General features: G+C 36.1%; 5 protein-coding genes across 5 annotated transcripts; 4 read left to right on the top strand and 1 right to left on the bottom strand.

Moving 5' to 3' along the window:
- The first annotated feature begins 321 nt into the window (after positions 1-321).
- On the top strand, positions 322-4508 carry LOC123669113 (protein artichoke). The gene is made up of 2 exons (XM_045602747.1): positions 322-2882; positions 2960-4508. The coding sequence occupies exons 1-2, from the start codon at positions 410-412 to the stop codon at positions 4456-4458; spliced, it is 3972 nt and encodes a 1323-aa protein (XP_045458703.1). The 5' UTR covers positions 322-409; the 3' UTR covers positions 4459-4508.
- Positions 4505-5318, bottom strand: LOC123669114 (inosine triphosphate pyrophosphatase). Its single transcript, XM_045602748.1, has one exon. It carries the CDS (start codon positions 5181-5183, stop codon positions 4608-4610), a length of 576 nt encoding a protein of 191 aa, XP_045458704.1. The 5' UTR covers positions 5184-5318; the 3' UTR covers positions 4505-4607.
- Positions 5319-5643: 325 nt separating this feature from the next.
- Positions 5644-6481, top strand: LOC123669728. Its single transcript, XM_045603318.1, has 2 exons — positions 5644-5806; positions 6276-6481. Exons 1-2 carry the CDS (start codon positions 5674-5676, stop codon positions 6479-6481), a joined length of 339 nt encoding a protein of 112 aa, XP_045459274.1. The 5' UTR covers positions 5644-5673.
- A 91-nt stretch (positions 6482-6572) lies between these two features.
- Positions 6573-7514, top strand: LOC123669111. Its single transcript, XM_045602746.1, has one exon. It carries the CDS (start codon positions 6576-6578, stop codon positions 7491-7493), a length of 918 nt encoding a protein of 305 aa, XP_045458702.1. The 5' UTR covers positions 6573-6575; the 3' UTR covers positions 7494-7514.
- Positions 7515-9731: 2217 nt separating this feature from the next.
- On the top strand, positions 9732-13400 carry LOC123669726. The gene has a single exon (XM_045603317.1). The coding sequence runs from the start codon at positions 9732-9734 to the stop codon at positions 13398-13400; it is 3669 nt and encodes a 1222-aa protein (XP_045459273.1).
- The last annotated feature ends 1703 nt before the right edge of the window (positions 13401-15103 follow it).

Below are 15103 nucleotides of genomic sequence, written 5' to 3'. Positions count from 1 at the left end.
AAGTGAAACATTTAAAAATGATACAATGACAGTCTATGAGGAATGGAGTTCAACGAACAGAATATATTATTATGTTTCACACTGTTAATAATTCAAACTGCGTTAGGACAAAAAACAGTATGTCCGCAACCAGAAACAATACTTCCCTGCATATGCACTCACCGTCAAGAAGATATACAGATATGGTAACAAAATTTGTAATAATTTGCCTGTATCTTTATTGTTAAATAAAACGTCGCTAATGTAAATTAATTTTAGGTGTACGCACAGCGATTTACCGCAAGTTTTAAAAGGTGTACAACGCATAGGCGAATACATTAGAAAGCCCATCGATGAACTAATAATTGAAAACAATTATTTGCCATCTCTACCAGGAAAGTTATTTCAAAATGTGAAAATTCTTAGATTGATGATTCGACATAATGGTTTAGAACGAGTCTCCGCTACATGGCTGGAATCTCAAGAGCCGCACTTATTAGAAATATTTATTGTAGAAAATGATCTTAAAAGTCTACCATCAGAAAGTTTGATGAAACTACAAAACCTACAAGCTTTAACAATTCAATCACAAAACTTAAAAAGAATACCCACCTTGATCAACATGCAAAAACTACGATATGTTAGCGTACAATCGGAAAGTTTAAGTAGTATTAATGAACATAGTATTGGGAACTTACCAAATCTGGAAAATTTATTTATTAAAGGAAGTTTAAAGTTAAATACTATAAAAGAAAATGCTTTTTTTAATATGCCTACATTGAGAAAGTTTGAAATAACCGATTGTGGTATCAGATCTATCCACATGCGAGCGCTTTCATTACTTCCGCATTTAAATGAATTATCTTTAAGCAATAATAAGATATCAGATGCAACTATGATTGGTAGAGCTACTAGAGACCTGCCAATGTTGTCAAAGTTAAACCTCAATCATAATTTGATTACTAAATTAAGTGAAGGGGCCTTTGTTAATCATCCTATGTTAGAAACATTGTATTTGTCGAACAACAACATCAATGTCATACATCACGGAGCCTTCCACAGAGTACCCAAATTGAAAGTAATAGACTTAAATTATAACGAAATAATACGCATACATCCCGAATCATTTTTACAACAGTCTGGCAGTGGAGTTGAAGAGTTATCCTTAATTGGAAACAAAATAATGCACATTTCTGAATTTAGATCCTTACTTGATGCTTTGCCTCGACTTAGATATTTGGATATGAGTGATAACTTATTACAAGAAATACCAAGAGGTGCTTTAAGAGGTCACCCTAGCCTAGAACGTTTACATTTAAACAGAAACAACATAAAGTTTATCGATGCAGATTCATTTACTGCCATGCCCTCATTACGAGAGCTGCATTTAAGTAATAATTCTTTAAATGATATGAATGAGGGTCCGTTTTGGAACTTACCTGCTTTAAAAGGCTTAGACTTATCAAACAATTATTTTCATAGATTACAACCTAAATTATTGTACAATCTTCCAGCTTTGCGAAGAATAGATCTAAGCAACAATCAATTGACAATAATAGATCCCATTACTTTTATGGATACACCTTTACTAGAATTCATAAATATATCTGGAAATGCATTGATTTCTACGCATCCTGCTACCTTCCGCAATTTGCCAAATTTATATGCATTGGATGCCAGTTCGAATAGATTAGTTGAATTTCTGCCAGGACTACCGAGAGGCTTAGAAGAACTATATTTACGAAGAAACCAAATAACTAATTTACCACTGCCCCCGTCTCCGGATTTTGATTTGCCTTCATTAAGAACTCTTGATATTTCAAATAATGGTATTCAAAAAATACCATACGGAGGTATGAGCACTTTACACAACTTGCGCAGACTTTATATAAATAGAAATGGACTAAGGCAAATAGAAGCTAATACTTTTAGTGACCTAGAACGGTTAGAAGTATTGGATTTAAGTAACAATCAAATTATAAGTATCCATCCGAAAAGTTTTGACAAACTTACATTCTTAAAACAAGTTAACTTACATGGAAATCATGTAGAGAATTTTGACTTCACTGCGATACAAAAGAATGTTGCACTATTGGAAGTAGATTTTAGCAAAAATAAATTAAATCGCATTAGTCCCAATATTATAAACAGGGGTTTAGATGTTCAAATTTTTAATATTTCATCAAACAATCTTCACGAGTTACCAAATTCTTTAAACATACTATCAAAATTAAACATATTAGACGCAAGTAATAACCATATCAAAAATTTCGATGGCGATGTTATCAACAATATACAAACTTTGGCAGAAATTAAACTGTATGGTAATAAAATTACCGAAATACGCAGTGGAAGTTTTCGTGATTTGAGAAATTTGGAAACAATCGACTTGGAAAATAATCAACTAGAAATTATTCATTCATTAGCTATTTCGAATCTTCCTAAATTAGTTTCTATTTACTTAAACAGAAACCATATTATAGATATACCTGATCGAGCCTTTTCCAATCTTCCAAAACTACGAATTATTGAGATGCAAAGCAATAGATTGCAATTTATATCAATAAGAGCCTTTGAAAATTTACCGTTGGTACAGTATCTAAATTTAAGTAATAATCAATTAATTAATTTAGACAATTTAGGGATTAAACGGCTTGTATCATTAGAAGTACTGGATTTAAGTTTTAACAAAATCACAAAAGTTACTAGAGAATCGTTTCAATACATGGAATGGCTTGTTGAACTTAATTTAGACAGTAACCATATATGTTATATCAGTAACCGTCCGTTTGATAACATGCCAAGACTAAAAATTTTGTCATTGCGAAATAATAGACTAACGTCGATTTCGGAAGATAATTTCGCCAAGTTAAGGCACAATATCGCTATTTTTGACGTCGATGGTATGTATTAAAAACTATTTTATGTTTATTTTTTTATTGTTTTACTAAAACTTATAATGTTTAATTTTTATTTACAGGTAATCCATTAATCTGCAATTGTGCAATTATTTGGTTGAAATCATGGTTGTCGGAATCATCTTCTCTCGGACCTAAATGTGCTGATGGTACATATGTTAAAGGAATGCCGTTTTCGAATAAAGATTGTTCAAATGCACCATTAAGCAATGAAGACTTGAAATCATGTGCAATATATGACAATGAAGCATTATTACCAAATTTAGCAACATCACAAATTTTTTCATCATTAGACAAAATAAAAGACTATGAAACACAGATTAAAAATAACTATCAAAATAATAAACTGAATAATCGTCCTTTACCTGAAGAATCTGAATATTTTTATGATGAGTATGTTGATTATCCTTACAATGAAACATTATTAGAAAACATGAACAATTCTGTCACTCACACTACAAAACCTCAGCCACATTTAGGTAATACACCAACAATTTATGCTGCAATGCCAAATACAACTCACAAAAAAACTGGTATTGCTTTAAAAGTTCCAGTCCCTAGCAGTGGTTTTACATTTTTTGGTGTTCCACTACCTTCTATAGACATGAAAAAAATCCTTAATACTGGCCGCAAAATTGATTGGTCAGAAAATAAAAATAATCAGCAACATATAAAAAAATATCAAGTAATAGAACCTCCAAGATTTGAAACAGGGGGATTCTCACCAATGCTTCCACAGACATCAAATGGTTTTATTCCTATGCCAGATCCAACTATTAGTACAATATATACAACGGTAGCAGCAAATGAGGGTACCTCTGGTAGTTACAATACTGATAAAGTCACACAAAATGTTGTAACTTTAGAACATATACCACCAACAACATTAATCACAAACAGTACAACACACAAAAAACTTAAAAGTGAGATTCATGAACTAGAAGCATTTCATGGTGATGATAATAGTACCCATATAACATACAACAGGACAAAAAATATAGAAGAACAGAACACAGACCCTCTTAATGTAAGTAAATACAATCTAATGGAGTCCAATATAACTATTGCCCAAGCAACAGAAAAAGAAGGTATTATTACCACAGATACAAATAATTACATGTCTATGCAAGGATGGCTTGAATCTAGTAGTGTAACACCACCTCCACTTCTTACAACAAAGATAAATAAACCACTTATAGAGACCCAACCTACTGCTCTATCGGCAATTCTTTTACCAAGCAATGATGACATAACAAAGAACTACAATAGAACAGCAACTGTTACAAAGGTAAACTTACCACATGCTGAGCATTATGATCTAAGGTATAATTATTCCCCCGTTATTAATCGAGAGGCAAAAACAAGGTTTTCGGAAGATCTTATAAATTCAAACAACAACAAGCCAAGACAAGTGGATAACAATGATTGGTATTATAAAAATTACAATAAATCTAATTTAGAGGCTTATGTGGATCCAGAAATACAAACTTCATCTGGTTCTTATATAAATGCAAATAATCTAAAGTATATAGCATTGTTAGGTTTAATTGTAATAATATGAACATTAAAATCTTAAGATAATGGTTATGAAAATAAATATTTAAAAATTAATATATATATTTTTTATTACTTGAATAATATCACATCATTGCCTCATAGCAAAGCTGCAAAAACAAAAACTTATACACTTATTTATGGTTACAGTAGTATCTATATTTGTCCATTATTATCTATGAAATAACTCCTTAACTTGTCCAATGCTCTGTATCTATGTGATATTTTGTTCTTTTCTTCCTTTGGTAATTCTCCATAAGTTTTGTCATAACCTACAGGTTGAAAAATACAATCCCAACCAAAATCTCTAGAACCTCTCGGAGAAACTATTGTACCTTTTGTTATTCCTTGAAAGATTACCACATCCTTGCCATCACCAGGACTGTAGGCAAATGTGCAAACTGCCTCTGCTGATTTATCTTCCCATCCAGTGAGTAGTTGATGTAAGCCCTCTGGTTTTAATTTTTCTAAAAACCATTTAATATAAGGTCCAGGTAGACCTTTCAATGCATTAAAACAAAGACTAGTGTCTTCAATAAATACAGGCCTATTTATACAGCGTGCGGCTTCTAGACATTTTTTAATCGATATTTCTTCTATTTCTCCTTGCAATTCGGGTAAGTCTAACTTATGACTTACAACTTCTAATGGAAAATTTGTACCTAAAATAGCTCTCACCTCCTCTAATTTTTTTATATTTCCTGTGACGAATGTGAGAGATCTTTGACTCATTTTAATGAAACTTTGAATTGAAGGCGCGGTAAATAGTATAGGTTTATTTTAGTAATCAATGTTTTTTGAACATTTGGAATATTTCTCTTTGCTCTTAAATTTTTGATTTTTATGTCAATGCCAATATGTAAAGTCAATGTCTGTTGTCTATACTCTATGGGTGCGTTCTAGTCTTGGGTAGCACATGTACGATGTACTAAAAAGTTACGTTACTTAGTAAGGTACGAAATGTATTAGTACCAAACGTGAATCGCTATTCGGACCTAATCGGACTAATCATACAGTGTAACAGTACTATCAACTGTATTATCTATGTTACTTGAACTACGTTCACCGCGGTCCGACGAATTTGTATTGTACAGTCCATTCACAGTTATTTTACCTCTGACAGATGTCATGATATGTTTTCTTTATGTTGGCGTTACTTTCGAGTCGTCCTTTGAAATACCTAGCGTTTTTCTGTAATATTTGTGATATTTCATCTATAATCATGCCGAAAAGGATTCAAAGTAGCGGAAGAAATATTGTATTATCAGTGCGTGATTTTTGTGAAAGGGAAAAAGACAATAATGCTCCTTTAATTCCATTTGGAAATGTTCGTCAACGAGTAGCCGCCATGACAGGTATGTAAAATAGGGTTACCAGTCTTTAACATTTTACCCAACTTAAATTTTATTTTAATTTAAACCATAACCACCATCAATATAATATATAGTTTTGTCACATGATATTCGATTTGCTAACACCACAAGGCATGTTCGACTGCTTGTATTTTTTGTAAGTCTACCTTCACGAGGACAACAAATATTTTGTGATGTTTTGTTATGTATTATTTTTATAGTATCATGTCGAGTTTTTGTATTCAGTTGACTTTAATTCTATATTTAATTTTCATGTCCTTGCTATTTGTTTTTAATATATAATAAAATAAACAAGGGTCCGAGCTGTACTCTATTTTGTACTAACAATTAGTACTTCACTTTTCCTTTAGAAGCGAATGATTGTACCTTAAACGTAAGTAGGGACGTTATTAAGAAGAAATAGGCTAAGAAATACCTAGACTATCAAATAAAGCTTTTTTTCATGTTTCAGGTATATCTGAAAAAACTGTCAGCACCATTACCAAAGAAGGCGAGTCATCTCAAAAAATTTCTACGCCAAGAAAGAAACGCGTGCAAGAAAAGAAAATTATACTAGATGATTTTGATCTGTGTGCAGTTCGAAATAAAATACATGAAATGTATACCGTCAGAAAGGAGGTACCGACTTTGAGAAAACTTAGCAGAGTTAAAAACTGACATAAATTTTCGTGGAGGTCGTACTACATTGTGGAAAATTATCCGACAAATTGGATTTCGATTTAAAAAATGTAGGTCAAAAAGGAAGTTACTTATGGAAAGGCCTGATATTGTAGCTTGGAGATACAGATACTTAACTATTTTGAAACAACATCGCGATGAAGGTAGGCCTGTTGTATTCTTGGACGAGACTTATATTCACGCGTCTTACACAGTGAATAAATGCTGGCAAATAGAAAATGAAGGTGTCCTAAAAAACGATTCTGCTGGTGCACGATGGATAATTGTTCATGCGGGTGGTGAAATGGGGTTTATACCAAATGCTTTATTAATTTTTAAATCCCAGTCGAAATCAGGTGACTACCATGATGACATGAACAAAACAAATTTCATGAAATGGCTTCAGGAAAAACTAATTCCTAACTTGCCGGCTAATAGTTTAGTGGTTATGGATAATGCCCCTTATCACACGGTAAAGTTAAACAAGGCACCAACATTAAGCTCTACCAAAGCAGAAATGCAAAACTGGATCATAAATAAGGGGTTATCGTATCTGCCTACAATGGTAAAAGCTCAACTTTATAAAATTATAAAAGAACATAAAGAAGCTCCAATATATGAAGCCGATCAAATGCTTCAAGCTCATGGCCACAAAGTAGCTAGATTACCGCCGTATCACTGCGAGTTAAACGCAATTGAATTTATGTGGAGTCTTGTCAAAAGGCGAGTAGCAAATAAAAACGTAGGACAAGAAACAAACAATATAGTTAATTTAGCTGAAGAAGCTTTTCAAAGTATCACTGCAGAAGACTGGCAAAAACAATGCGAACATGTGCGCCACATTGAAGACAAGCTTCGTGAAAGAGATGTGTGTATGGACGCTGAAATGGACAGGTTCATAATAGAATTAAATAATGAGTCTGATACAGAATCTGACAGCAGTTCCGAAGATTCATCTGATAGTGATTATTCATCATTGGCAATCCACATGGATCATGCTTATTCAAAATAAAAAATATATTTATAATTCAAATGGCTGTTTATAATTTATATTTAATAATTAATATATCACGCTCGTGTAATTTACGAATTTTTACTTTTGTATATCAAATAGAACAAAATTAAACTTTGCTAAACCAATTTTCGTACAACCGAACTGATTTCTTAAAAAGAAAAATTTAAATGCGTTCATCCATCCTGAAAACAAAAGATTTTATTATAAACATTACAATGTTATTGTGTAAGAAAAAATAGGCATAGATATTATTACCAATAGTTTAATAATAACTGCATATAAAAAATTTAAGATTTCGTATAAAGGAGTCATGTGAGCTAAATATGGCAACATAACGCTCACATTGGCCAACATAAGAGCTAGAGGTAAAATAACTGTGAACGCACTGTACATCTATGGGTCCGAGTATCACACTGTCCGATTGTCCGACTGTCAGACTGACCGAGATGATGTTATTCGTACCTTCGTACGACGTTCGTTAGTTCTAAAATGATACAGAGCTATACAGCAGAACGGTACATAAGCGCGTGCTGCTGAGACGTAGTTTTTTTGCTCATAAGTCACAAATTTCTACACTTATAACAAAAACGATTATATTATTTGAACAGTATTACTACGCTTTAATTTACCGTGTATAAAGTGTTGTACACGTGCGTATACCAATTATAAAATCGCGCTTGTTTCAGAGGGAGGGAGAAAAAGTGGTTTTGGTGCAAAAACATGTCGAAAAATTATAGTATTATGATACATTTGTCGTTGATTCTACTTATTCTGTTTTCCAATTATCTATCTAGCTCTAACAGTAAAGAAATATTTTGTGATACAGCAAAGTTTCTTTTTTATACTTGAAAATAGGTGGTCTAGATTGCGAGCGCTCGAGTCACGGCATTTCAATTACACCTTGTAAAGCAATTGCCGTAGGTTGGGCTTTTGTACTTCATAGTTCATTTCGGAAAACTAATTAAAATTAGTATTGAAGATGAACAACGCAACGATAAAACTATAAACAACATTTTTGGACAATAATATCCAAATAGGGCGAGAAAGTAGAATAGTTATTTTTTTTTTAAGCAAACTATATGTATAGTTTATTTATTTTGCGACAAATAGCATTATAAATATTCAATAAGTACACAAAATACACTTTGCATCGGTGTAATATGTATACAATTTTCTTATAAAGAAAATAAGAAAACTTGCTAAAAAGTGCTGTGTGGCTACGGCACTAAAGAATTTAGCCACCCCCTCTCTTCCCGTGGGTGTCGTAAGAGGCGACTAAGGGATAACAAGGTTCCACAACCATCTTGGAACTTAAGAAGCCGACCGATGGCGGGATAACCATCCAACTGCTGGCTTTGAAATACACAGGCCGAAGACGGGCAGCAGCGTCTTTGGTGCGACAAAGCCAGTACTGCGGTCACCAACCCGCCTGCCCAGCGTGGTGACTATGGGCAAAACACATGAGTTCACGTTATTTTTGACCTAAACTTGTGGAGGCCTATGTCCAGCAGTGGACTGTATAGGCTGTAATGATGAAGAAAACTTGATCCAAACACAGAGCATAGACTTTGACCGGTTAAATCTTATTAAATTTCTGTGAAAAGCGAATTCATGTTTGTTGCATTTGGTGTCTCATTTCGTACTAAATGTACTAAAATAAAGCTGTAAACTATTTTAAGCTCTATTTTTGTCATATATGGTTTCGAAACGAGTAAGTCATCTGGAATTCAATTCAAACCTACGGTAAACTGCGGAGACAAAATTTGTGGTGTGAATTCAACCCCGTGGGAGACTACGGAATACAAAACTTATGAGATCGTGACATATGTGTAGAAAAATAATCTGGGGTTGAATTCAACTCCGCGGTAGACAAGTCATTAAAGCTTATCCTCTTCCCATAGAGCAACACGGAGGGGAGTAGCCATTGCGTTTGTTACCGATACAAAATTGTCTGTCATTTTTTGCGGGGGGAAATTACACACATGCACACTTTATCTAATTCCCACACAAAAATAATCGTCTGTCACTACGAAACTTGAGGTGATATGCGACCTCCGCGCCATGTATACGATCTCCGTAGTATTGTTAAAACCAAACGTGTCAACTGTCATACTTGTTATTTATTATTATTAATTTAAGTCATATTATATTTGTCTAGTAGAATTCTTTCAGTTAAATAAAACCAATATTCCTCTTGGTTTCTCGTTTATTATGCTACAATTTATTTAACTGAAAATGCCTGACGAAAAACTAAGCATGTCTTCGCTGTCGAGATATCTGCGACCCGATAAGTTTGACATCGAGCCTGATGTCGCGGACGCCGATGAAAAATGGGTACACTGGAAATCGACATTTGAAAGCTTCTTAGCAGAAGAGATTACCGACGATGTACCAGACTCCCTTAAGCATAAACTGCTAGTTAATCACTTATCGGCATCGATTTACAAGCATATCAAAACATGCTCCACTTATAAAGATTCGATGAAAGTTCTAGAAGACATCTATGTCAAACCGAAAAATACTATTCTAGCTCGACACATTCTCTTCAACCGCAAGCAACGAGCCGACGAAACGATCTCTGACTATATTAGAGCTCTCCGACTTTCCGCGAAAGATTGTAAATTCGAAGACGTCATAGCTCAAGAGCATGAAGACCAAGCAATTCGTAGTGCTCTCATATCCGGCTTACTATCACGAAGGATTCGCGAACGGTTACTAGAAAACTCAAAACTCACTCTCTCAGAAGCACTTAATCAAGCCGTAGCTCTGGAAACGGCAGAGAAGGATGCAGTTGCTATTGGTATCAGTTCTACGCAGCTTACCGCCATATCGCAAAGTACTTCACGGGACAAGGAATCCGAAAATCTAGCAGCAGCTCCATCATCACGAACTTTTCCGACTACGCCGTCTCCGGCTAAACCCTGCTTCTTTTGCGGCGGGAGTCTTCATCCAAGATTCAGATGTCCAGCCAACAAAGCCACCTGCAAAAAGTGCTCGAAAAAAGGACACTTTGCAAGCGTCTGTAGATCGGGCAATATCAACTTGAACTCCACGACAGTTGAAGATCCTACGACCTCTAACAACAACCAGTTCTACAGTGGAGCTATTTCTGCTGCCTCTCCTTTGAGCCTTAGGAGTGCGACAATTCCAATCATGGTCAACGAATACAAGGCTGATGCACTCGTCGATACAGGAAGTTCAGTCAGCTTTATTAATGCTAGTGTTGCTCGCATAATGAAACTACGCAAAAAACCCTGCAAGCAGACAGTCAATCTCGCTTCTCTCAATCAAGTTTCCTTTGTCGAAGGCGTCTGCTTTGCTACCATTACAATGAATAAGCATACTTACAAACAAACGCCTCTTCTAGTTGTCGACAACCTCTGTGCTGACGTCATCGTCGGCCATGACTTGCTTAAACATCACTCGAGCATTCATTTTAATTTTGGTGGGCCTAGCGAACCTTTAGAGATATGCAACGTGTTACGAGCTTCGGTGCCGCCAGCCTCCATATTTACAAATCTGTCGCCGAACATTCGACCGATCGCCGTGAGAAGCCGGCGCTACAGTAAGGAAGATGAGGACTTCATAAGGGAAGAAGTGTCTAAATTACTTGAAGACGGGGTCATTGAAACAAGTATTTCCCCCTGGAGAGCCCAAGTCCTCGTAGCGGGAGGAGGGGTTCATCGAAAACGACTTGTCATTGATTACTCCATGACCATAAACAAATTCACCGATCTGGATGCCTTCCCCTTGCCAAACATAGAATCAGTCGTGAACAAAGTATCAAAATTCAAAGTGTTCAGTCAAATCGACTTAAAGAGCGCATACCATCAAATACCCATCTTAGAAAATGAAAAGATATATACTGCTTTCGAAGCATGCAGCAAATTGTACCAGTTTACACGCATTCCATTTGGCGTGACTAATGGCGTTGCAGCTTTTCAACGTACTCTGGACTTCATCATAACAGAAGAGAGACTAGAAGGAACGTTCGCCTACTTAGACGATGTAACCGTATGCGGCAAAGATCAAAGGGATCATGACCACAATTTAAAACGCTTTATGGACGCCGCTAATAAATATCATTTAACTATAAACGAACGGAAGAGTGTTTTCAATAAGACTAAAATCAATTTGCTTGGATATACTGTTGAAAATAATACTATCAGTCCTGACCCGGAAAGACTAAAACCTCTTCTAGAGCTTCCCGCTCCAACTAAAACTAGTGAACTGAAACGAGTCCTAGGGATGCTTGCTCATTACGCTAAATGGATCGCGCGTTTCTCAGAAAAAATAAAGCCACTTACATGCGTGACAACTTTCCCGTTGACACCTGAAGCGCTCAAGTGTTTTGAAGAACTCAAGCAAGATATCAAGGCAGCCGCTTTAGTAGCCATTAATGATGATGAAATGTTTACAGTCGAAACAGACGCTTCGGAATTCGCGTTAGGGGCTACTCTGACTCAACATGGAAGACCAGTTGCCTTTTTCTCTCGGACATTAAATAACTCGGAATGCAAACAATCCTCAATCGAAAAAGAGGCTTGTGCGATAGTAGAGAGCCTAAAGAAATGGAGACACTACCTGATCGGCAGACATTTTCTTCTTATAACTGACCAACAATCGGTGGCCTTCATGTTCAATCAAGATCATAACAGTAAAATAAAAAATGAGAAGATCCAACGTTGGCGATTAGAACTGTCTTGCTTCAAATACGATATAGTTTATAGACCAGGCACTGAAAACGCTGCTGCGGACGCTCTATCTCGCGTATGCGCTTACATGAATATAAACAAGTTGAAAGAAATACATAACGCACTCTGCCACCCGGGAGTAACTAGAATGTATCACTGGGTAAGATCTAAAAACTTGCCTTACTCGGCTAATGATGTGAAGGAGATGACCACCTCGTGCCCTTCCTGCGCCGAAATAAAACCGAGATTTCTAAAGGTCAAGGGTCAATTGATAAAAGCTACGTCGCCGTTTAAACGGATCAACATAGATTTTAAAGGACCACTACCATCTAAAACAGCCAACAAGTATATACTTACAATTATTGATGAGTACAGTCGATTTCCTTTTGCTTACCCATGCAAGGATATGACCTCAGCCACCGTTATTACTTGCCTCAAAGATCTTTTTCTAACATTTGGCCAACCTCTCTACATTCATAGTGATAGAGGGTCGTCATTCATGTCCGAAGAGTTCAAATCATTTCTACGACAGTCAAATATAGCCTCGTCCAGAACGACGCCCTATAACCCCCAGGGTAATGGCCAAGTGGAGCGACTAAACGGAACGCTCTGGCGAACTATTCAACTCAGCCTTCGGTCAAAGGGATTATCGGTGGAAAATTGGGAAGTAGTTCTGAAGGACGCATTGCATTGTGTCCGCTCCCTCCTGTGTACGGCAACAAACGCTACCCCGCACGAAAAACTTTTCACATACCCGAGAAGATCCCCGAACGGAGATTCACTGCCATCTTGGCTCACACCGGGACCGATCTTACTTAAAAAGAATGTCCGTTCTTCAAAAACGGACCCTCTTGTCGAGGAAGCCGAGCTCTTAGAGACCAATCCCTACTACTCTCTCATAAGACGGGATAATGGCGAAACCTCAACGGTATCAAACCGTCAATTGGCTCCTTTCCCCAGTATCACTGATAATAGCAGCGACGATAACTTTGAAATGGCCTCCGAAGATGATAATCTCAGGTTTCTATCTGAAAATAACTCCACACCTCCACCTGAAAATATCGCTCCTTCGTCACCGCCTCGTGTAGGAGAGCCGTCGACGACTTCGCCAGTTCTTCGGCCTGGACTCCCCAGGAGATCTAATAGGACGCGAAAATTACCCTCCTACCTAGCGGACTTTGTGGTTGATGGGAGTGAGAGTGAAAACTGAACCGGGGGAGAATGAGGTGATATGCGACCTCCGCGCCATGTATACGATCTCCGTAGTATTTTTAAAACCAAACGTGTCAACTGTCATACTTGTTATTTATTATTATTAATTTAAGTCATATTATATTTGTCTAGTAGAATTCTTTCAGTTAAATAAAACCAATATTCCTCTTGGTTTCTCGTTTATTATGCTACAAAACTCACACATACTAAATTAAAATCACACTTACATTTTTCACACACACGTAGATACATTCTGTGTCATTACAGTATAATGACACGCCGCAACTACACTGACAAGTTGCTTACAGCCGTAGTTGTACCAACTGTCGATATGCATTATCGATAAATTCAAGTACTCGGTTAGGGAAATAAGATTTTTAAAGTGATACAAAGGTAAGGTGTTATTATAAAAATAGACTTAATTTATTATATACTACAAATCATTCTCTTCATCTTCATTTAAAATAAACGATTATAAAGAGTAAAGATTTGATTGTTTGTTTGTTAGCATTGAATAGGCTCCGAAACTACTCGACCGATTCAAAAAATTATTGCACCGTTGAGAAGCTACACTATCCTTGAGCGACAAAGGCTATACTATATTTTCAAAAATATTAGGGCTCCTTACTAAAACTCCAATAATGTAACCCAAGGGATAAAAAAATAACCTAAAAAATTCCTTATATTGCGTGCGCTACAAAAACTAATGATAATAGAAATATATAATGTAGTAAGACTTTGTAGAACACATCATTATCTATAATAATTGTATTTGGTCGCAAACGAAAATAAAACTGACTTCAATTACATCGACAAGTAATACAATATATGTAATATATACGCGTTATCAAAGGTTACTCAAAAAGTTGTTATCAGATCTCGATGAAATTTGAACGCGACCACATGATAAACATCAGCTTTCTATTAAACTAAAAATCATCAAAATCGGTCCACCCAGTCAAAAGTTCTGAAGTAACATACATAAAAAGATACAGTCAAATTGAGAACCACCTCCCTTTTTGGAAGTCGGTTAAAAAGTGTCGCGTAGCATATGTTTAACTATTATAATTATGTCACAATACGTTTGGTGCAACGTTGTTGTACCAAACAATGCCAGTCTACAATAAACGATTTAAAGCTTGCTACCAACATACAGGCTATACAGGCCGATATTGCCGAATTAAAAACAATAAAGGCCTCCGTTGAATATGTACAATGCTCTGTAGAAGCCTTGTCTAACCGCTGCACTGAGATCAGTCAAGAGGTACAAAGCCTTCTCAAAACTAGAGAAGAACTTCAACAACTCCAACAACGGTTTTCTAAGCTGGAAGTCAGTATAAATGAATATGAACAGAGGTCTCGGATCAACAATATCGAGATTAAAGGTGTTCCATCTACGCCTTCGGAGAATTTGTTTGAAGTAGTTGGCAGGATTGGAGACGTCATTGGCTGTTCAATCCCCAAAGAGCACATAAATTATATTGCGAGGATTCCTACGCGCAACGACAAGGGCAATAAGTCTATAATTGTCTCAGTACACAGCAGATATTTGAAAGAGGATTTCGTTGCAGCAGCAAAGAAGCGGACTATTGTGGCAGCTAACCTTGGACTCCACGGTGAAAGTCGTATATTTATTAATGACCATCTTACCCTCCAGAATAAATTGCTTCTGAATAAAGCAAAGAATTTGGCTAAAGAGCG

This window comes from Melitaea cinxia, chromosome 3 (assembly GCF_905220565.1).
Source record: "Melitaea cinxia chromosome 3, ilMelCinx1.1, whole genome shotgun sequence".
Taxonomy (NCBI): Eukaryota; Metazoa; Arthropoda; class Insecta; order Lepidoptera; family Nymphalidae; genus Melitaea; species Melitaea cinxia.
This window is presented reverse-complemented; position numbering and strand designations above follow the sequence as displayed.